This window comes from Salmo salar, chromosome ssa03 (genome assembly GCF_905237065.1).
Source record: "Salmo salar chromosome ssa03, Ssal_v3.1, whole genome shotgun sequence".
In the NCBI taxonomy this organism is placed as follows: Eukaryota; Metazoa; Chordata; class Actinopteri; order Salmoniformes; family Salmonidae; genus Salmo; species Salmo salar.
The window spans coordinates 53,825,264-53,849,507 of record NC_059444.1 but is presented as its reverse complement, the minus strand read 5'-3'; the positions used below and the strand labels follow the sequence as shown (position 1 = coordinate 53,849,507).

Below are 24,244 nucleotides of genomic sequence, written 5' to 3'. Positions count from 1 at the left end.
TGGTCTTTATGTGAAAGGAATGCAAGAGTCCAAGCCATTCTCTTCTGGAAACACTGGTGACTGACACTAATAGACAGCCAATCCAGGTGGGAGGTGATGAGTGATGTGGGTGGGACTAGTGGGGTGATAGCCAGTCACGGTGGTTAATCTCCACCTGTTCAACCTGTCTTGTTGACGTGTAATTAGCCGGTGGCACTAATTGCTTCTGTGTTAACGAGATTAGGAGAAGACGGGAGAGGGTGGGGGGAGAGAGAGGATTAGAGCTGCAGACAGATGCTCTCTGGTTTACCAATCAGACATATCCATCAAAACAGGAGAGAGAGGGAGGGAGGGAGAGGGGAAGGAAGGGATGAGAGAGGGGGAGAGAAGGAGATAGAGGTCGAGGGAATGCGAGAGGAAGGGAGGGATGTGGGAGTGAGGGAGAAAGGGAGGGATAGGGGAGGTAGAGCGGGATGGGGGAAAAGAGAGGGGGAGATCCCTTACGGGAAAAAACTACATCAATTTCACATGTGATCTCATGTGAAGTTAATATGATTACATGTGATATGTTAAAGAAGCATGTGATAGCATGAAACTACACATGTGAAAACATTTAAGCACATGTGAAAACATGATCTCATGTGAAATAAATGTGACGACATGGGAATGCAACATTTCCACAGGTGATACCATGAAAATAAACGTGACAACATTTTGAAGTTTTTCCATGTGAAAGTGCAAATTAGATTTTCACACATTTGAAAATGCAATTCCACATGTGAGAGTTAGGTTATAACATGTGAAACTGCAAATTCCACATGTGAAAAGATGGTGTGCACATGTGAACAACTGACCTCATTTGTGTCTCTTTTGTTTTCACATGTGAAAATTTCAGCTCAACATGTGAAAAAAGTTATAGGAAGTCATGAAATGATATAGGCGTTTTAAGGTAACTGGTGCGCTGATCAGCTAAAAGAGTGTCATTTAAAAAAATAATCTATGACAGACATCAAATCAAATTTTATTGGTCACACACACATATTTAGCAGATGTTATTGTGGGTGTAGCGAAATGCTTGTGTTTCTAGCTCCAACAGTGCAGTAGTATCTACGTTTTCACAACAATGCACACAAATCTAAAAGTCAAAGAATGGACATAAGAAATATAAATATTAGGACAATATGACGCCCCCTGGGATTTGAAGTGCGCTTATCTTTCTGCTGCGCCACAAAGCCTGTATCATTCTCAGAAGTCCCCTGCACGTTCATTACATATAATACCTCTCTGCACTGCTTTTTTTTTATATCAGTTAATATGACTATTCTCTCATCATTGATTCCATTGACTTATTTCAGTAATTTGAGGGTTTTCTGTATCGTTGTCTAATGTTGGTGAGGCATATAATTCTGTTTTAATATTACTCCTGAATGGATAACTAGGATAAATATAATAGTTTTCTTGAGTGTATTATACAAAGCTGAGATTGTACTATTAAGTCAAAAGTATAAGAATACAGGTGAAACTAGTCAATGACACAGACATGGTGGCGTAGCAGGAAGATCTGAATGCTGTGAACCAAGAGGTTGTGAGTTCAAATCCCAGGTGAGGACCTGTTGAATAATTATTACTGTATAAATAAACATACGCAATGTAATCATGTGTGTCAAATATGTAGGTTGGAAACACTGCGGTTATTTCGTGACGTTCCGGCGACATTCATTTTATTCACAACGCTTTGAAATGTTTTCCCCCCTACTGAACGCAGCCCACTTGTTTCTCTAGGAAGTGTGTATGTATGTAGGGATGTCCTTTGACCCCATTAAACCCCAATTCCATGGACACAGACACAGGTTGCCGTAATGGAGATTAAGGATTACAGGACCACGTAGAGCAGTGTTTAAATAAGACATTAGAATGGAAACATCCTGGAGCCGTGCCTAGTCGCTGTGCTGCACGCCACGGAAGGCCTCACGTCACCCACTGCAGCGCACCAGACAGCCACCTCTTCTTGGTGCGGGTTGCCCCTAGATGCTGATCTTTTTTTGTGTGTTGTAAGATTTTATTTGATCTTTTAGAAACGGTACAAAATATACACATACAAACGGCAACATCATACAAACATCAACTACATCACAACCGCCCAGACCCGTAAGCACAGACCCCAATCTCCAGCCCCCCTGCATCACTTTCCGTCACATGGCCTAAAACTGCACTATTTCTCTCCGTAGCCCACCCACTTTCAATATTTAAATAATAAATCATTACATTTTTCCATTGTGCTAATGATGGCGGATTGATTGATTTCCAAGTTTTTAGTATACGTAATTTTTTTTCAAGATGAGCGATGAAAAGAGAATCGTTCAACCCATCGGGTATCTCACGACACCCCCATATGCCATGTCTTGAAATATGCAGACCGACAGATTAAAGGGAAGTTTACATTGTAATACTTCTGACAGCCAACTGTCTAGGTCCCGTGTGGCTCAGTTGGTAGAGCATGGTGTTTGCAACGCCAGGGCTGTGGGTTCGATTCCCACGGGGGACCCGTACGAAAGAAGAAAAAAAATGTAGGAAATGTATGCATTCACTACTGTAAGTCGCTCTGGATAAGAGCGTCTGCTAAATGACTAAAATGTCAAATGTAGCTCCGCCTACAACTTTCGGGCTTTATAGCGTTCCCAGAAAGCTTGGATTGTCGAGTCATTATTCATTTTATACTTCAGACATGACTCTGCCATTGTGCTGTAGAATTTGTCAATTTTGTCTCTTGTATAATACATTCTATACATTAGTTTATACTGGGTTAAGCATACATTTTCGTTAACTGTAATTTTGGTAACACTTTACTTAACACCCAGCCTACGTGGTCATAACCATGCTATAATATGTCAAAACAGCTGACAGAACTTGTCATAACCTGTCATAATATGGTCATAACACTGTCATGACCCATATATTTACACCTGTTGTGACATATATTGCATTATTTTATGGATGGTTATGACACCTACATACTAGTGTCAAACCCCACATTTATTCAAATGTCTTTTTTACCTGCCAAGAAGTTTCCATTCGTTTCAAAGTTTATTTCTTAAGTCCTTTCATGTTTTTTTTCATCGTACAGTATTTTAAGTAGCTTCTAGAAAATACACTATGACACTGTCATAAAGGATTATGACCATCCTATGTCACTTTACTTGGACTAACAAAATACACTCTATGACACTGTCAAGAAGCATTATGACCATCATAATCGTATAAGCCAATCACGTACATTCCCTTATAAACTGGGTTGTTCGAGGCCTGAATGCTGATTAGCTGACAGCTATGGTATATCAGACCGTATACCACGGGTGTCATGGTATACGGTCATGGTATATCATCCCAGTCATCAGCCACAAAGCTTTGGGATAGGTGCACGTCGGACATTAATGTGTGTGCAATTACAATGATAGTTTAATATGGTCAATTTCAGAAAATGTTATATAACGTAAACATATTGTTGACAGGTAGGCTATAGTGTAATGGAACGTTTTGCCTTGTGTGGTAGGTTTTGTGGGTTTGGACAGTTATGTAGGTGTCTTATATGTCACAACAGGTCTAAATATATGTGTCATGGCAGTGTACGTCAGCTGTTTCGACATGTTATGACATGGTTATGTGTTATGACGCTGGCTATCAAGTGAAGTGTTAGCGTAATTCTGTTAGTTATGCTCCAACTTTACCTCCACCTTGTGCCAACATCCGTTCTTTTTAAGTCTTGGTTCCAATAGTTTATATATTTTTTTCTAAGAGATTGTCAGTTGGTTAGGCTCTCTGCAAGGTTTTATATATCTTACCTGTCATATGAACATCCTTTTCTGACTCAAATAAGATTCCCTAAATGATGCTCTGGTGCCCAAAAGATGTAAAAATCGAGTCGTAATAGGTCACTTTTAAGTTGCATGTATTTGAAACGATCAAATATGATCTTTTGGTCAATTTGGCATTTTCCCCACTAATGGTTAAGGTTAGGATTGGGGAGAGGAAGCTGATACTAGATCTGTACCTAGGGGAAACTTTACCCCGGAGCACCTCTTCTTTACCGTGTTACTAAGCATATAGCTATACCTTCCCTCTAAGTGCCCTCCTCCTCTCTCTTCATTCAGTTACATCGAAAACAGAATCCTGCCCTCACCCTCACCCAACCCACTCTTCCCAATCCCATATTCTCCCAGCTACCCCCTCACCCGTTTGGAGCTGATCTGTAATAAGTCAAATGGAGGGGCGAGGCGTGGGGCTGCGGATAGGGAGCGAGCGGTGGGGGGGGTAGGGTGGTAGGGCTGATGAGTTGAGTGGTCCGTGCCGTGGCCTGCTTTCTGTAATGCCTGTCGTCTGCCCCGTCGGGTTGACATTGATCCTTGCACTGTATATGTGCGCGTGTCAACTGTGTTGTTTATCTGTGTTAGTTGGTGTCAAGGGTAAATAACAGTATGGACCGAGTTCGGAGCTTGTGTAACTAACTACTGTCGGCACTTGTGTAACACAAGTTGACATTCTGACAGTCGTATATCAATATTCCTGATTTACTGTAATTCCACTAACCTACAGCTGTGAAGTTCTCTCTACTGAGACAGAAAGGGAGAGAGAGAGAGAGAGAAAGAGAGATTGGGAGAGGGCGAGAGAGAGAGAGATGGGGGGGGAGATCATGTACAGAAAAAATGCTGTAAGGAGGAGCATCCATAATCAGTTTGTACTGAGCTCTAACCCGTTCCTCACCCCATCCACCCTCATAGTCCTCCTGACAGGGTCTGCAAGTCGCACACACACACACACACACACACACACACCAGGAGGTAAAACCTGGTTGTGATCTAAAGCCTGTCACTCCACAATCTGGACCTGCCCTCTCTGGATAATCCATAGTCCCAGAAGCCAGCACAGGCAGAGCGGAGCGAGAGGACACACACACACACACACACACACACACAAGTGGCACAGGGACACTCGTTGCCGAAGTGTGAAGGGGTGCCCACAAGAGAGGGAGACAGGGAGCTAGAGCGAGAGAGAGAGAGAGAGAGTACAACGCAGCACAACACAGCAAGTCTTCATCGTTTTTGGTGGATTTTGCTCTCCGACATGGAGTTACTTGGAGCTACTTGTTTCAAGAGAGAAGCCCGTTGTTATCTGCTCTTCTCTCACTCTTGGAACTGAGAGCGGCGTCTGTGACAACACACAGAGAGGACTCGAGCTCAGAATTAGAGTGTAGGACACAATGCATCTCTGTGTTGGAGAAGAAGAAGTGAAACAGGAAATAGACTTCTCAGAAGACTGCGGTATTGACAGATCCAACAATCTATTTCTGTGCTGGCAGCTCGGCCGTGGACGGGTCAAAGAAGTGGAAGGACAGTGGTACCGAGAGTGACGCTGCGAGATCACGAGTGAGCAGGGGAAAAGAGGACTGAGAAAACACATGACAGGGAAAGAGAGAGCAGAAAGGAGAGAGCGGGAGGAAGGAAGAAAGATAGCAGATGACATGCGTTGCAAGATTGTTGCACATCGCCATCTGCTGTCACTGAGTCAGAGAGGAAGACGAGAGAGAGAGAGAGAGAGAGCAGTTGACTGACTTCAGACTGCTGTCAGTCACACCAACGCCCTGACTTCCATAACAACCACAACACAAAACACCCGCTCTGGTGTTGCCACATCGATTACAGCACTCTGGCACCGGGGAGTTGCCAGGGTGATCTTCTCAGACGTCACATTTTCTCTCTCTCTCTCTCTCTCTCTGACGGAGGAGGGGAGTGGTGGAACAGGTGCTGGAGGGAGGAGAGGAGGGGTTAGGAGCCAGAGAGAGGTAGAGAGAGGGAAGAGGAGAGGAGGTGTACCTAAAAAGCCTGTTTGGGACCCTCATGACATCCCTTTCTCTCTCTTTTCCTTTCTTCACTTCTGTCCGTCAAAGCACAGTCTGTTTAGCCCTGGAAGCAGCTGGTCTATGCTGGTACTGGAGAATTTCCTTGGGACGTTTAGATTTTCCCACATGATGACCTCTTGCTATGCGTGCTTTGAGATGACCAACCTATGACCACACCTCCACCCGTGGTGGTGTAGTAGTGACCACTTGGGCAACTGCAGCACCTGGAACTTGTGGACTCTGGGGACAAGCCCTTATGACAAGTCATTCTCAGTCTCTCTTCTCCATAGAGTTTGTTTGGCTAAAACCACAAAACCTGTTGTGGAAACAGAGCTATGTTTCTGATGAACTGAGAAATACCCTTTTCTGTCTGTTCTCTTTTATTCATTTTAGTCCTTTGTTGTTGTTTCTTGGATGACAAAGTATTCGGATTACATATTATTGATAGTATGGGACACAAAGCATACCCGTGAGCCCAGCTTTTCCCCTGGGAATCAGGGGGGGGGAGGGGTCTGTTTTGGACGCCCCGTGGGGGTCCAGACTGCCCCGTTGTGTGTGTTCTGGGGTAAAAAGCCCTCCTGACTGTGTGCCATCAGGGTGAGGTAGAGAGGATATGCAGTGATGCTGATGTACTCACTCTCAGCCCAGGAAGCAGACCTGGCTCTGTGTCGCTGTGAGGGAGGCGTGGAGCTGGCCCTGCAGTATGCCAAGATGTGGTGTCGCTACGCCAAGGACCTGCTGGCCTGGATGGAAAAGAGAATCAGCCTGGGTGAGTGGAGACGTGGGTGTGTACGTGGGTGTGGGTATTTCTATGTCTGTCTGCCTGTGTGTACGTGGTTGTGGGTGTGTTTGTTTCTGTGTCTGTCTGCCTGCTTGTCAGTCTGTCTCATATTCATACTTGCATATCTCACATTGACATAAACACATGATTTAATTAAAGTTAAGTGCACCTATCTCAAATTAGGGCATGGCCCATAGTGCATCACTGCAATGTGGTACAGACTCATTCAAAGTAACAAATGGACACAACTACCCAAGTATAACATATTCACAAACATATATTTGTAAATATGTGCTTGCATGTGAACAATGTGCTTTGCATATAAAGAAATGAAATAGTTCACACACCAAATGTGAAGTACATACCATGTTTCTGGCATTCATAGACAGTTAAACCTTCTCAAGACAATAATTTTAGGACAACACGAAAGGCTCTCTTATCCCTCTGTAAAAAAAGTAATTTTACGGGTATGGAACTGCAGTAACTACAGCAACCAAAGCTCTTCTCCTAGGAAAGACAAGCAGTTAGTCACTCTATTCCTGGAAAAGACAACAGAGTCTAAAGTAGGCCTACACTGCCATTAGAGAATGTGTGTTTATTCCTCAACTGTAATAGGATAATAGACCTTGTGGTTGAACCCTGTGTGGAAGGATAAACAGTATTCTCCACAGTACCCTCTGGTGGTAAAACTTCAGTATGACAAGGACTGTTATAAGGACCATTTACATTCCTAGTGAGCAAAAGTGGTTGAAAAGATATCAAAGAAAATAATTAACAATTTCAGGGACAGCAAGATAACACGGACCCCTTAGGTTGAGAAACACTGTTAGGGTATTACGTAGCGATATAACCTACCCTGAGAAAACACAGTTAGGGTATTACAGTATGATAAAACCTACCCTGATAAACACTGTTAGGGTATTACGGTATGATAAAACCTACCCTGAGTAACACTGTTAGGGTATTACTGAGCAATATAACCTACCCTGAGAACACTGTTAGGGTATTACGGAATGATAAAACCTACCCTGAGGAACCCTGTTAGGGTATTACGGAGCGGTATAACCTACCCTGAGGAACACTGTTAGGATAGTAGATCTGTATGGTTGGTAGCCAATGAGGATAACATGGAGTGGGCCAGCCACTCCCCCCAGGGGAACCCCACAGAGACTACAGGGCTTACAGGGCAGATTAACCAGGCCACAGCAGGAGAATGGACAGGATGGACAGCCTACGGTTCTGCTCTGTACTGTAGCTTTCTGTACTGTAATGTACTCTGCTATACCACACTGTAGTGTACTGCACTGTTCGGTGCTGTAGGAGGGCAAAGAGATCCGCTCACCAAGGTGCTGCCAAGCAGACCTGTGTTTTGATAGCTGTGTATAGGAAATGGAGAGAGGTCAGAGTGACACTGTAGGGGAAGTGGTCAGCGTAGAGGGAAAGGTCTGAGCCAGTGGTCAGAGGTCTGAGCCACTGTGGACAGTGGTCAGTTGAATGCAGTGGAGGCTGGTGGAAGGAGCTATAGGAGGGCTCATTGGGCTGGAACGGAATCAATGGACCGGTATCACACGCCAAACCTATAGAAAGCACACGTTTGACCCCGTTCCATTTATTCCATTCCAGGCATTACAACGAGCCCATCCTCCCATAGATCCTTCCACCAGCCTCCACTGGTTGAATGGTTGCAACGCTGCCACCACCGCATCAATATGGATCAGCAGATTAGTCTACTTGAAGTAGGGCAGCACTTAGGCAGCCAAAGCAGAGCATTGATTTTGATATTTGGTGATGTAAGCTGATCTGACCTCTCCTCTCTATGAGGTCTGATGGCCTGATATGGGATCTGATATGTTACATATTGGTTGTTATATCACCATTGAAAGGCATAAATGGAACACGCAACAGCTCCAAAAGTCATATGGATATTTGGCCTGATAAAAGCTTTTGACGAGACTGCCTGACAATATTGTTACGCTAATAAATTGTTTTTACTCAAATCAATCACGTCCCATCTTACTGACTTATTCTGGTCTGTTTGCAGAGCAAGAGTTTGCCAAGAACATCATAAAGGCAGCAGAGACGGCTAAGTCCTGTGTGGCTCAGCAGGTATGGATGCTTTTCTTGTCTCTCGTGTGCATGGGGCTGTACAGGTTGTACATGTGATGATGTGTACAGTAATGCATAGAAAAGTATTCAATTCATATCAGATGACTCTTCAGGCCTGTTATTAGCTACCTTAGTGGAATGCACTGAAAGTCGCTGTGCATAAAAGCGCCTGCTAAATTAGCAAAATAAAATGTTTTACAGCGCCTTGACTTTTTGCACCGTTTGTTGTGTTACGGCCTGAATTTCAAATGGATTAAATGTCTCTGGCCTACACACAATATCCCATAATGACAGAGTGGAATTATGTTTTTAGAAATAATTCATTAACAATGAAAAGCTGAAATGTTTAGAGTCAAGACTAAATATGTTCAGGAGTAAAAATGTGCTTAACAAGTCACATAATAAGTTGCATGGACTCTGTGTGCATTAATAATGTTTAACATGATTTTTGAATGACTACCTCATCTCTGTACCTCACACATACAATTATCTATAAGGTCCCTCAGTCGGGCAGTGAATTCCAAACACAGATTCAACCAGAAAAACCAGGGAGGTTTTTCCAATGCCTCGCAAAGAAGGGCAACTATTGGTAGATGGGTAAAAAAAAAAACAGACATTGAATATCCTTTTGAGCATGGTGAAGTCATTAATTACACTTTGGATGGTGTATCAATACACCCAGTCACTACAAAGATACAGGCGACCTTCCTAACTCAGTTGCAGGAGAGGAAAGAAACCGCTCAGGGATTTCACCATGAGGCCAATTTAAAACATTACAGAGTATAATGGCTGTGATAGGAGTAAACTGAGGATGAATCAACAACATTGTAATTACTTCACCATACTAACCTAATTGACAGAGTGAAAAGAAGGAAGCCTGTACAGAATACAAATATTCAAAAACATGCATCCTGTTTGCAACAAGGTACAAAAGTAATACTGCAAACAAATGTGGCAAAGCAATTCACTTTTTGTACTGAATACACAGTGTTGTGTTTGGGGCAAATCCAATACAACACATTACTGAGTACCACGCTCCATATTTTCAAGCATAGTGGTGGCTGCATCATTTTACTGTATGTGTACGCTTATAATCGTTAAGAACTTGGGAGTTTTTCAGGATAAAACCATTTACTAAATGGAGCTAAGCACAGGCAAAATCCTGGTTCAGTCTGCTTTCCACCAGACACTGGAAGATGAATATACCTTTCAGCAGTACAATAATCTAAAACACAAGGCCAAATCTACATTGGAGTTGCTTACCAAGAAGACAGTAAATGTTCCTGAGTGGCCAAGTTACAGTTTTGACTTAAATCTACTTGAAAATCTACGGCAAGACCTGAAAATGGTTGTCTAGAAATGATCAACTCTAACGTCCGTTGTTGGAATGAGACCAAGGCGCAGCGTGGGTTGGGTTCATCATACTTTAATAAAAACGGTGAACCAGCAAAAACCAAAACAAGAAACAACACAACGAATGAACAGTTTCGCAGGCTACTCACAGCAATGCAAAAACAACTTCCCACACCAGACAGGTGGAAAAAGGGCTACCTAAGTATGGCTCCCAATCAGCGACAACGAAGTACAGCTGTCCCTGATTGAGAGCCATACCAGGCCAACACACAGAAATACAAAACATAGATAGGGAACATAGAATGCCCACCCCAACTCACGCCCTGACCAAACCAAAATGGAAACATAAAAAGTAACTCTAAGATAAGGGCGTGACATCAACAACCAATCTGACAGAGCTTGAAAAATGTTGAAAATAATAATGGGCAAATGTTGCACAATCCAGGTGTGGAAAGATCCCAGAAATACTCACAGCTGTAATTGCTGCCAAAAGTGCTTCTACAAAGTATTGACTCAGGGGTGTGAATACTTATGTAAATGATATATTTCTGTATTTCATTTTCAATAATTTTGCAAAAAATTCTACAAACATGTTTTCAGGCAACACAACAAAATGTGGAATAGGTCAAGGGGTATGAATACTTTCTGAAGGCACATGTACAGTATTGCATAGAAACATATTATTTCATTAATTTCACCACTCTCTCTACATATTCTCTGAAATATATCTAAATAACGTATTGAAACGATATCTGTGTGTCACGGTTGTCGTCTGGAATGGAGGACCAAAACGCAGCAGGAATGTGGATGCTCATCTTATCATTTATTTTAAATGAAGAGAACACCAAAAACAACAAAACAAAGAACGCACGAACAACAAAACAGTCTTGTAAGGCTCACACAGGCAAAACAAGAAACAATCTCCCACAAACACTAAACCAAACACATACCCATATATAGGACTCTCAATCAGAGGCAACGAGAAAGCACCTGCCTCCAATTGAGAGTCCAAACCCCCATTAACCTAAACATAGAAATACAACTAACAAGACTAAACATAGAAATACATTAACATAGAACAGTGCCCAAAAACCCCGGAATACATAAATCAAATACCCTTCTACAAAACCACCACCCCGAACCACATAAAACAAATACCCTCTGCCACGTCCTGACCAAACTACAATAACAAATAACCCTTATACTGGTCAGGACGTGACACTGTGACCTGTTTCTTACTGTGCTGTTGTTACAGGACATGATGCCTCTGCAGTACATCTACACCATGGCCCTGGAGCACGATGTGAAGACCAGCCAGTCGACTAAACAGACATCAGAACTGCTGCACCAACGCTGCTACCAGGTACTACAGACAGACAGGCAGGCAGGCAGGCAGGCAGACAGGCAGACAGACAGGCAGGCAGGCAGGCAGGCAGGCAGGCAGGAGAACCGCCACAGACAGAAACAATTAGCAAGCCTACTCAATGTGTCCAAAAAAAACAAACCTTCCTGTATGCAAGAAAATGTGGAATAATGTGTAAACTGATTGAGTATGATGTGTTTAATCTGACGTCTTTATCCTGAAGGCCCTGGCATCCAAGAAGAATGAGATTGACAAGTGGCGCAGGGAGTTCAAGGATCAGTGGTCCAGAGAACAGAGGAGGATGGTAAACGCCGTTTTTTCTTTTAGACGCTAATGTGCGTGTTTAACAGCTTCTCCCATTGGTCGGAACATTGCGTTAACTAACGGCTTCTCCCATTGGTCAGAACAATGCGGGTAACGGCTTCTCCCGTTGGTCAGAACAATGCGGTAACAGCTTCTCTCATTGGTCAGAATGAGGTGGTGGCGGCTCTGAAGAAGGCTCGTCAGCAGTACCTGCAGCGCAGCGAGGACCTGGAGAAGACCAAGGCTTTGACGGCCAAGGCCGGGGACGAGCTCACAGCGGGAAACAAGACCCTGGACAAGAGGAGGAAGTCACGTGACGACGCACAGTCAAAGGTGTCATATGGGGTTCACTGAAACATATCCCTCTCTTATTTTGGTTCCACTTTTAAGGTTTTCATTTTTTTTTTTTATAGGAAAATTATAGTTATATTTTTCGGTCATCATGTGACTCACTGTGCCTATCTCTCTCTCTCTCTCTCTCTCTCTCTCTCTCTCTCTCTCTCTCTCTCTCTCTCTCTCTCTCTCTCTCTCTCTCTCTCTCGCTCTCTCGCTCTCTCTCTCTCCCTCTCATCCAGGTGATGGAGGCAGAGATGCAGTACAGACAGTGTGTGTGTGAGGCCCATGACCACCAGGACAAGCTGGAGAGCTTGAAGGAGAAGATCATAGTTCACACCCGCAAACTCATCTGCCAGGGGGACACTGTACTCAAGGAGGTGGGTGTCCAAGCCTATTGGAGAGAGAGAGACGTTCCCTGTGCTGGATGGAACAAGTGGAGTGCGTAATAGGGATAGTGATAGCATAAGGGTGGGCATAAGAGTAAACAGACTCAAGGCAGGCAGTCAGCAGCCGTTTCAGTTAGTCTTTTAATGAGGATACAATCCCGATAACGGGATTGGTTGGACAACAACCAGTGAGATAGCACGGCGCGATATTCAAAACAAAATAATCTCAAAATTAAAATTAAAGTATTATACGGCATTTTAAAGATACTCTACTCGTTAATCCAATCACATTGTCCGATTTCAAAAAGGCTTTACGGTGAAAGAAAAACATTAGATTATTTTAGCATAGCACCTCGGCAATTTTTTTTTTTAAATGCCATTTTCCAAGCACGATAGCCATCACAAAACCAGATATACAGCTAAAATTAAGCACTAACCTTTGACAATCTTCATCAGATGACACTCCTAGGACATCATGTTAGACAATACATGGATTTTTTGTTCGATCAAGTTTATATTTATATCCAAAAACCCAATTTTTACATTGGCGCGTGACATTCAGAAAATGTTTTCTCCCCATAACTTACGGTGAATAGGCACATTTAATTTACAGAAAAACTCATAAACGTTGAAAAAATGTATAACAATTATTTAAAGAATTAGAGATAATCTACTCCTTTATGCAACCACTTTGTCAGATTTCAAAATAACGTTACGGAAAAAGCACATTGTTCAATATTCTGAGTACAGAACTTAGCCTTCAATGCTAAGCTATATAGTTAGCCTACAACCACGGCGTCGACAAATCTCTAACAATATGTTCGATATATTTACTTACCTTTGCTGATCTTCGGCGGAATGCACTCGGATGGGCACCCACTTCCACAAGAAATGTTCATTTGTTCTGCAAAGTCCATCATTAATGTCCAAATACGTCCGTTTTGTTGACCCATCCAGAACACTTTACAATGCCATGTGGCGTAGACGCAAATCCATAGACAAAATGTTCAAAGTTCCATTACCGTTTGTAGAAACACGTCAAACGATGTTTACAATCAATCCTTTAGGGTATTTTTTAACATAAAATTGCGATAATTTTACAACCGGGCAATAGCTATTCATCCCAGAATAAAAATATAAAAACGATGACGTCACGTGCATCATAAGACACCTCTCCTCAGACTGGCCAATGATTGACTGAGCCAAAATGATCTGCCCGGTAACAGCTGACGGTTGAAACCAGTTCCTAAAGATTGTTGACAGCCAATGGAAGAGTTAGGAGGTGTAACGTAAATTCTATGTCACTGTAGTTTTTCAAGGGATTCAAAACAAAAACTACATTTCTAATTTCTCCCACTTCCTGCTTCAATTTTTCTCAGGTTTTTTGCCTGCCATATGAGTTCTGTTATACTCACAGACACCATTCAAACAGTTTTAGAAACTTCAGTGTTTTCTATTCAAATCTACTAATGATATGCACATTCTATTTTCTGGGCCAGAGTAGTAACCTGTTTAAATTGGGTACGTTTTTCATCCGGCCGTGAAAATACTGCCCCCTAGCCCCTAGAGGTTAAGACTGTCAATGCTTTTGATTTAAACAATCAAACAAACAAACAAAAAACATTCAAATATGGTCCAGTTCTCCATTTCTAAATAATATATTAATATAACACATGCCAGATAGCAGACCCTTTTATCCAAAGCAACTTAGTCACGCGTGCATACATTATACATACAGGAAGTCCAGGGATTGAACCGAATATGCTGGCGTTGCCATGCTCTGCCAACTGAGCTACAGAGGTATCTTGAGCTCAATGGGATGAATCATTTTGAAATAATCCCTCTTAATCATGTACCTCTACCACCCCCTAGGCCACAGTGAACATGTTCTACTTCCAGCGTCAGCAGACGGAGCCGGTTCCCCTGGGATACCACAACCTGGAGTTGACCTGCAGGCCGTGTGAACCCGGGGAGCCCTACCTGCTCTACGTCTTCAGGAAGAGAAGCCAAGAACAGCCCCTACAAACCTTCACCTTCCAGGAGTTTGTCCCTCAGAACAAGAGGTATGGACGGATGGATGATTTGTGCTGTTCGAGATAGGCTACGGCTCTAATGGATGCTACTGTTTGTCCCATTAGTGCCTGTTGTCTTATGTTTAGAGTTGTTGTCAATGGTAATTGTGTGTGTGTGTGTGTGTGTGTGTGTGTGTGTGTGTGTGTGTGTGTGTGTGTGTGTGTGTGTGTGTGTGTGTGTGGCACCTCCAAGTGGCCGTCGTAAGACCAGCAACCCCAGCTCTCTGCAGGACTCCTTCTCCCTGCCTGAAGAAAGTCTGGTTAAACGAAAGGGCTACAGTGACAGCGAGAGCATAGGAGGCAGTCTGGAGTCTCTGTCCAGCCCAGGTAAGCCTGTGTGCTTCACTCCACAGATTTCATTGAATCCTGCTCAGAAGATTGACCAAACGTCAATGTCATAATTGCTAGAGAAATCACGCGTTCGCTACGAAGCTTTACTCAGCTCGTCCTGTTTGTCCGGTCTTCTCTCCTTCTCTGTGTGTCTTACCCACATTGAACCCTGAACCCTGTAGCCCATGGCAACAGGAGGCTTCTTAAAGCCCCCTCCACAGGGACCATGTCATCAGACGACCTGGATGAGAGGGACATGGGCACCGTCCTGGAAGGAGGTGATTGTCACCGTCATCACCTAACTCACACAACAGACACCAACTCAACTCAGACACCAACTCATTGCTCTCTATATTATTTGAATCATCTGTGTAGTGTTAGGACAAACAACAACAGAAACGTGCAGCCCTTGAGGTCCCCAGGACCATGTTTGGGAAACGCTGCCCTAACCCCTACACCCTAGCCACTCCGGTAGATCTGAGAGGATTAGATCGATATAATCAATGTGGCAATTGTTTCTTGTCTACTGATTGGCTAGGTGGAAATGTCGCCGTATTCTTCCACTTGCCCAATCCTCTCAGGTCTAGGTGAGTTGCTCGGGAGTAGGGTTCTGTTTGGAACTGGGGGGGGGTTGTGTTTCCCACCATGACATGTACACTGCCGAGTATGACTGAGTCCTGTCCTGTGGTTTCCCCTAGACTGTGTGGACTCCACCCCAGAGGGGAACGGTACGGTGGGGAAGGTACGGACTACGTCCCGGGCCGCGCTGACGCACCGACTCCGGAAGATGAAGAGCAAGATGGTGAAGTGCAAACAGTGTGACAACTACATCGTGGTCAACGGCATCGAGTGTGAGGAGGTGAGAAAGGGGAGGAAGCGAAGGAGCCTGTTAAATGACAAAAGTAGAACGCTATTGCCGGATTCACAGTCACACTAAAGGGTTGAACCGAGCTGTACTGGGCTGGTTTGGTTCTCTATCCTCCACAGTGGCGCCAGCACGGTATGGTTCAGGTTGACTCTATAGTGTGAGCCAGGTTTATAGGGTGTGACTTGAGGTCACCCTGTGGTTTGCTAATCCGTGTCCTCTTGTCCCGCCCGCCACCCGTCTGTAGTGTGGCGTGGCGGTTCATAGGAAGTGTCTGGAGGTGTTACAGCATGAGTGTGAGAACAGGAAGGGCGTTCTGTTTGGGGTGGGTTTCTCCCTGTTGCCCCGGGACCGGCCTGACGAGGTGCCCTATGTGGTCCAGCGCTGCACGGCCGAGATAGAGAGCAGGGCCCTCACTCTGCAGGTACAGTATTAACCTGGATGTCATATGCCTTAGAATAAGTACTGAAGCAAACAGGAAAACTGTTTTGCAGAAGCGACAGTGCAGTGCCCTTCTCTCAATCCCTCTTGCTTTCTCTTGCCCTCCTTCCCCCCTTTCCCCCTACATCCATCCATCCATCCCACCCAGGGGGTGTATCGTATCAGTGGGTCGAAGCCTCGTATCCAGAAGCTGTGTCAGGTCTTCGAGACCCAGGGGGACCAAGTCGACCTCTCTGACCTTTCACCTCATGATGTCACCTCGGTCCTCAAACACTTCTTCAAGGAGGTACAACTCCACTGTTTCCCAGACAACAAAGAAAATGGATATTACAGACAATATGCTGTAGAGCCAACGATACAGTTAATACAGACAATATAATGTAGAGACAACGACACAGTTAATACAGACAATATACTGTAGAGCCAACGACAGTTAATAGAGACAATATCGAGTCGAATGGATTCTGACTTGAGATACAGTCATACACTGTTATTTAAGCTCTCACACAAAGCTCCCTTTCATGATTATGCCAAACTATGACTAATATGGACATATCTTAATTCAGGATTCCCCTTTTAGTGAACATCATGTGGTACAGTTGTCAGTCAATGCATCGAAGCTAATAAGTATTTATTATTATTATTATTATGTGTTAATTCATTGTTAATAATAACAATCTTCCTCCTCACACAGCTTCCAGAGCCGCTGTTGACCTTTGACCTATACAATGACTTCATCGGGGTGGGCAAGGAGATCCAGCGTCTCAGTGAGAGAGAGGCGGCAGCAGAGACTCCTGGGATAGTGAATGACCTCACATATAACCTGAGAGACCTGCTGGAGAGACTGCCCCCATACCGCTACTACACACTGCAGCATATGATGCGGCACCTTCACAGGTACTACTCTACTACACAGTGCAGCATATGATGCGGCACCTTCACAGGTACTACTCTACTACACAGTGCAGCATATGATGCGGCACCTTCACAGGTACTACTCTACTACACAGTGCAGCATATGATGCGGCACCTTCACAGGTACTACTCTATTATACAGTGCAGCACCATGCTCCCACCTATTCGGGACATCTATTTGGAAACGGTGCCCGAGGAAGGCCTGCAGCATCATCAAGGACCCCACACACCCCAGCCATGAGGTGTTCCCTCCCTTACCGTCGGGCAGACAGTATCGGTGCATGAGGTCTGATACAAACAGGCTCAGAGACAGTTTCTGTCCACAAGCCATCAGACTGCTGAACACTTGAACTGGACTGACCACCTGATCTGATTCTCCACACCTTAGAACACATGCACTCACCCACACATGCACGCCCACACAGACATACAAACATCACACACACACACACACACACACACACACACACACACACACACACACACACACACACACACACACACACACACACACACACACACACACACAGTACATTCATGCTACACACGCATCACAACTGCTGCTACCAGACTCTTATTATGATTGCTCAATACTGCACAATCCCCCCTTCCCCAAAACACATGTAAATATTGACTGTAAATTGTGCCTTCCTGTATTATTTACATATATATATATTTTATTTTTTTGAATTACCCCCCTTTTTCTCCCCCACTTCCATCTTGTCTCATCGCTGCAACTCCCCAACGGGCTCGGGAGGCGAAGGTCGAGTCTTGCGTCCTCCAAAACATGACCTGCCAAACCTTGCTTCTTAACACCTGACCGCTGAACCCGGAAGCCATCTGCACCAATGTGTCGTAGGAAACACTGTTCAACTGACGACCGAGGTCAGCCTGCAGGCGCCCGGCCCCCCACAAGGAGTCGCTAGAGCGCGATGAGCCAAGTAAAGCCCCCTCGGCCAAACCCTCCCCTAACCCGGACAACGCTGGGCCAATTGTGCGCTGCCCTATGGGACTCCCGATCATGCCTGGTTGTGATACAACCCGGGATCGAATCCGGGTCTGTAGTGACACCACTAGCACTGCGATGCAGTGCCTTGGACCGCTGCGCCACTCGAGAGGCCCTGTTTTATTTTATTCTACTGAGCCATTTACTTAATGTTCGGATTTTTCTTATTTCTTATTGTTGTTGCATTGTCGAGAAGGAACCTGAAGTAAGCATTTCGTTGGATGGTGTATACCATGTGTATCCCGTACTGGAACGTGCAACATGATGCGTCACCTACACAGATACTACAGCACACTGCAGTACATGATGTGTCACCTACACAGATACTACAGCACACTGCAGTACATGATGTGTCACCTACACAGATACTACAGCACACTGCAGTACATGATGCGTCACCTACACAGATACTACAGCACACTGCAGTACATGATGTGTCACCTACACAGATACTACAGCACACTGCAGTACACGATGCGTCACCTACACAGATACTACAGCACACTGCAGTACATGATGCGTCACCTACACAGATACTACAGCACACTGCAGTACACGATGTGTCACCTACACAGATACTACAGCACACTGCAGTACATGATGCGTCACCTACACAGATACTACAGCACACTGCAGTACATGATGCGTCACCTACACAGATACTACAGCACACTGCAGTACACGATGCGTCACCTACACAGATACTACAGCACACTGCAGTACATGATGCGTCACCTACACAGATACTACAGCACACTGCAGTACACGATGTGTCACCTACACAGATACTACAGCACACTGCAGTACATGATGCGTCACCTACACAGATACTACAGCACACTGCAGTACACGATGCGTCACCTACACAGATACTACAGCACACTGCAGTACATGATGCGTCACCTACACAGATACTACAGCACACTGCAGTACACGATGCGTCACCTACACAGATACTACAGCACACTGCAGTACACGATGCGTCACCTACACAGATACTACAGCACACTGCAGTACATGATGCGTCACCTACACAGATACTACAGCACACTGCAGTACACGATGTGTCACCTACACAGATACTACAGCACACTGCAGTACATGATGTGTCACCTACACAGATACTACAGCACACTGCAGTACATGATGCGTCACCTACACAGATACTACTGCACACTGCAGTACATGATGTGTCACCTACACAGATACTACAGCACACTGCAGTACATGATGCGTCACCTACACAGATACTACTGCACACTGCAGTAAACGATGTGTCACCTACACAGATACTACAGCACACTGCAGTACATGATGTGTCACCTACACAGATACTACTGCACACTGTGGCACATGATGCGTCACCTACACAGATACTACTGCACACTGAGGCACATGATGCGTCACCTACACAGATACTACTGCACACTGCGGCACATGATGCGTCACCTACACAGATACTACTGCACACTGTGGCACATGATGCGTCACCTACACAGATACTACTGCACACTGTGGCACATGATGCGTCACCTACACAGATACTACTGCACACTGTGGCACATGATGCGTCACCTACACAGATACTACTGCACACTGTGGCACATGATGCGTCACCTACACAGATACTACTGCACACTGTGGCACATGATGCGTCACCTACACAATTAGCAAACCTGGTTGTTGTGGAGATGTCTCAGTGAACCATGCTCATAGACTTGTGTTAGCTCCTCAAAGTTATGCTTCAGCTCACTGGGTAAACAGATTATTGTGGCGTGCAGCAGAACGCTCAGTCACCTGGTCATATGAGGGGTGCTGGGCCCTCCTCCAGATTGTCATTTTTTCTACCATACTCTATCCTCTCTTTTCTTCACTGATTTCACATTCTCTCTCTCTCTCTCTCTCTCTCTCTCTCTCTCTCTCTCTCTCTCACTCTCTCTCTCTCTCCACAGAGTATCAGAGAACTACGAGGAGAACAAGATGTCTCCCAGTAACCTGGGCATCGTGTTTGGTCCGACCCTGCTGCGCCCGCTGGTGTCTGTAGACGTGTCCATGGTGGCCCTACTGGAGACCACCTACCAAGCCCTACTGGTGGAGTTCCTCATCACCCACCACCAACACATCTTTGACGCTCCACCTCCCGCCCCCACCACCCCCCTCCCCGACACCCCTCCCCGGGCGACGTGTTCAGGGGGGGCCCAGAAGACCGTTGCTGGGGCTGACCCTGGCTCTCAGGACCCCCCCGCTGGAGGAGCCTCGTCCAAAGAACGGCCCCGTTCCCTAGAGGTAAGGGACACACTGAGGGGGGATTCCATCGTGTCAGACAAGCTCAATCAAGTGCAGCTTAAGTATTTGAATCCAAACATACCATTTGAACCCAGGTCTGGTTAACAGATGGGCTACCCTCAGCTGATAGACAAATACATACTTTTCAAATACTTTTCATAGACCCACTATACTGAAGTACATTTAAATACAGATTTTCTCCAATGTTTTTCAATGGTTTGAATAGGAGGGCAATGTTAACCTCAATCAAACGCTTCATTTTGAATCTGAGGCCTCTTGATCACACGTCTGGCAGCTGTAGATTTGTCAGCCAGTGATTGGTCTTCTAAGTCGAAGTAACATTGAGACGGCTCACGATGCCCTACAGTCAGACCTGGGTTAAAATACTATTAGAAATGATTTCAAATACCTTCGCCAGGCTACTACACGGCGCAATAGTTCCAATAGAATAGTCACAAAACTGTCAACCCAGCCCATATGGCACTCCAGGAAGGCTAGAGCAACTACTCAAAGTATTTGACAGATTTCAAATAGTATTTGAACCCAAGTCTGCCTCACAGCCAGGGTTCACGGAGTTCAGCCTGATGCCTTGAGCTGCTTTCTTTCCTGTTGCTTCTGTTACCTGTTGTTGTCTCAAAGGGGTAATCTGGGATTCAAACAACAAGAGGTCACTCCAGTCACTTTTTTTGGTAAACAGCTGAGGGATTGGGGTTGAACAAATATAACTAATGAGGCACTTATAAGGAATATTATTCAAGAGTCAATGGCTATATCATGTATTAAAATTAAAAGTCCCAAAACAGATGTACCAATCCCAGATTGCCCCTTTTAATGCTCCTGGCTCGCCATGCTGTGACTCTGCTGTGGCCAACCCGGAAGGGATTATGTGCTTTTTTTGTGAGGCTTAACACAATGCAACATTGGGGTGTGTGTGTGTGTCTGTGTGTGTCTGTGTGTCTATGCTACCTCTGACTGGTCTCTGATCTGACCCTTCCTTTCCTGACCAGATCTACCCCGGCTGGATCTCAATACTGTCCAATGGCTTCTTCTGTGAAATATAGTAAATGAGTGTCAAATTATTCCTGTTCTTCTTCTTCCTCTATTGTAAAATGACTTCCTTTCCTTTCTCCTCTCCTCCGTTACCACTGATAGGCCAAAGGACTGGATAATGTGTAAACGGCAGGATTCATGGGTAGGAAAGGACATGAGGAGAGGAAGCAAGTTAAAGCTATTGAGACACAGCCCTAGCGTGGGCGTTCTTGGCCACTAAATACACAACACTGACCACTGGGAAATACTGGGAGGGCGTGGGGGGGTGGAAGAGAAGGTTAGGGCCCTGCCCTTTACTGATTTCTTTGCCTGAAAACAGAACTGGGAGAACAAGTGACCAGGCAACTTGATTTTCTCCAATAAGTAAAAAAAAAAAAAATCCCTGTTATATGTATAGGATACTCAACATCCACAATTTACCTGTCAATCTCTCTGTAACCCACTGGGGTTCACTTTCTAGACCTAGAAATATAGTATTTATCTCGCTACAGCGTTCCATTCCCAACACTTCCTACCCCAAAAATCTGGTATCTATTCTCCAAAACTCAGAGTTTGTGTCATTTCAACAGACTCGTACAATCAAGAGAGACTCGAGCGAGGGTTATATATCTGACAAGTCGTCGTCCAATGAGGCAGTGGACCAGCTCAGCCCTGAAGCCAGTGAGAGAGCAGGTAGGCGGGATGTACTGTAGTATCAGAGGAATGGTTGGTTGGATTAATGGGTATTGTTGGTAAACAAGTGGGCTAGATGACTTTGCTGTTCTTATCTGATCTGTCATTTCCTTACATAACCTTTCTCTGCTGCCATCAGATCTTTTGTCTGCTCGCTGCTCACTGTTTTTGTCATGTTGTAGCGCCCTCTGCTGACTTCACTGCAGGCATTTTCTGCATTCGTTTGCCAATGTTCAACAGCCTCTCAAAAGCGAGCCCTAAACTCACACAACATGTTATGATAGAAAGAGACAGAGTATTTACTTTGCCAAGCTAAAGGTGAAGTACAGTGGTTAATCTGTGTTTCTCTGGTTTGTCTTGTTGTCGCATCTCTTCCCCTCTCTTCTCCCTTTCCTCCCCCTTGCTTCCCCAGTCGTGGCTGTGAGGGGGGCATCAACAGAGGCTGCTGCTCTGGGTGATCTGGTAGGGGGTCCAGAGCCAGGCGACTCTCCCTCCGTGGGGACCCAGCCACGGAGCCACTTCAGCAGGCAGCCTGTCAAGTACCCGCGCCAGTCCACCCCGGGTCTCCGCCGCTCCGCCGGCACTACCAGTGCCGGGCAGTTCGGGGAAGAGGAGGATGATGAAGAGGAGGATGAAGACGAGGAGAGGAAGAGAAACCAAGCGAGGAGCGCAGACAGCAGCCGTAGCCCCTCCCCTGAACCGGTTAGCCAGAGAATGAGAATCCTTCGATTGGAGCTTCCCCCCGAGACAACCGCCTACCACCTGCTCAGCCAGGCTGGAGGCCACGCCCCAGAGAGCCAGACGGAAAGAGAGAAGACACGCCCATATGAGGTTCCACAGGGCAGGCTGCGGGCGGGGACAGTGGTAGTAGAACCATCAATAGCTGCAACAACAGCAGGAGCCTATCCGACGCCGAGCACCGGTGCTCAGGAGGCGGGGCTTAGGAGTCGGTCTGCCACATTGTCTCAGCTGAACGTGAACCAGTCCAATAACAGGCAGGGGTGGGTGGGTGAGAGGCGGAGACTGAGCGGAGAGGAGGGTCTTAGTGGCCCGGCCCGGAAGATCTTGTCAGGGCTGAAGCTCAGACGTAGCCACTCAGGACTGCAGCAACACTTTGTCTGAGGAGGAGGAAGGTTGGAACTTTGAACCATAGAATTAGAATCACATTCGAGAACGGACATTCCCCATTCAAGTCAAAGTTCCGTGGACTGGCAGGATTCTATTTCTATGGTTAAACCCATAGAAGGGATGAATTGTATTGTGTAACGTCGTGTTTTTTACAAATACAGCGAAAAATGACATACACTCATGATTACTCGAGAATACTCATGAATACAGAACATACTAACATACAGTACCAGTCAAAAGTTTGGACACACCTTTTCTACATTGTAGAATAATAGTAAAGACATCAAAACTATGAAATAACACATATAGAATCATGTAGTAACCAAAGAAGTGTTAAACAAATCAAAATATATTTTATATTTGAAATTCCGCAAAGTAGCCACCCTTTGCCTTGATGACAGCTTTGCACACTCTTGGCATTCACTCAACCATCTTCATGAGGTAGTCACCTGGAATGCATTTCAATTAACAGGTGTCCCTTGTTAAAAGTTAATTTGTGGAATTTCTTTCCTTCTTAATGCATTTGAGCCAATCAGTTGTGCTGTGACAAGGAAGGGGTGGTATACAGAAGATAGCCCTATTTGGTAAAAGACCATATTATGGCAAGAACAGCTCAAATAAGCAAAGAGAAACAACAGTCCATCATTACTTTAAGACCTGAAGGTTAGTCAATCCGAAAAATGTCAAGAACTTTGAAAGTTTCTTCAAGTGCAGTCGCAAAAGTCGTGTAGACCGCCACAGGAAAGGAAGATTCAGAGTTACCTCTGCTGCAAAGGATAAATTCATTAGAGTTCACTGCACCTCCGATTGCAGCCCAAATAAATGCTTCACAGAGTTCAAGTAACAGACACACCTCAACATCAACTGTTCAGAGGAGACTGCATGAATCAGGCCTTCATGGTCGAATTGCTGTATAGAAACCTCTACTAAAGGATACCAATAATAAGAAGAGACCTGCTTGTGCCAAGAAACACAAGCA

General features: G+C 45.0%; 1 protein-coding gene across 3 annotated transcripts in view; it reads left to right on the top strand.

Annotated features, from left to right (window-relative positions):
- Positions 1-23,472, top strand: part of LOC106600913 (GEM-interacting protein) — a 47,130-nt gene extending 23,658 nt beyond the window's left edge. For 2 of the 3 annotated variants that reach the window (XM_014192687.2, XM_014192689.2), the window contains 16 exons: positions 6,516-6,641; positions 8,695-8,759; positions 11,368-11,475; positions 11,699-11,779; positions 11,947-12,111; positions 12,354-12,491; positions 14,373-14,563; positions 14,766-14,899; positions 15,085-15,180; positions 15,601-15,761; positions 16,015-16,191; positions 16,357-16,494; positions 16,903-17,105; positions 20,082-20,415; positions 22,035-22,137; positions 22,550-23,472. In XM_014192687.2, the coding sequence (XP_014048162.2) occupies positions 6,516-6,641; positions 8,695-8,759; positions 11,368-11,475; positions 11,699-11,779; positions 11,947-12,111; positions 12,354-12,491; positions 14,373-14,563; positions 14,766-14,899; positions 15,085-15,180; positions 15,601-15,761; positions 16,015-16,191; positions 16,357-16,494; positions 16,903-17,105; positions 20,082-20,415; positions 22,035-22,137; positions 22,550-23,259 (2,930 nt within the window). In that variant the 3' untranslated portion in view covers positions 23,260-23,472. The remainder of the gene's footprint in view (positions 1-6,515; positions 6,642-8,694; positions 8,760-11,367; positions 11,476-11,698; positions 11,780-11,946; positions 12,112-12,353; positions 12,492-14,372; positions 14,564-14,765; positions 14,900-15,084; positions 15,181-15,600; positions 15,762-16,014; positions 16,192-16,356; positions 16,495-16,902; positions 17,106-20,081; positions 20,416-22,034; positions 22,138-22,549) is intronic. The other variant, XM_014192690.2, reaches the window with a different exon arrangement.
- The last annotated feature ends 772 nt before the right edge of the window (positions 23,473-24,244 follow it).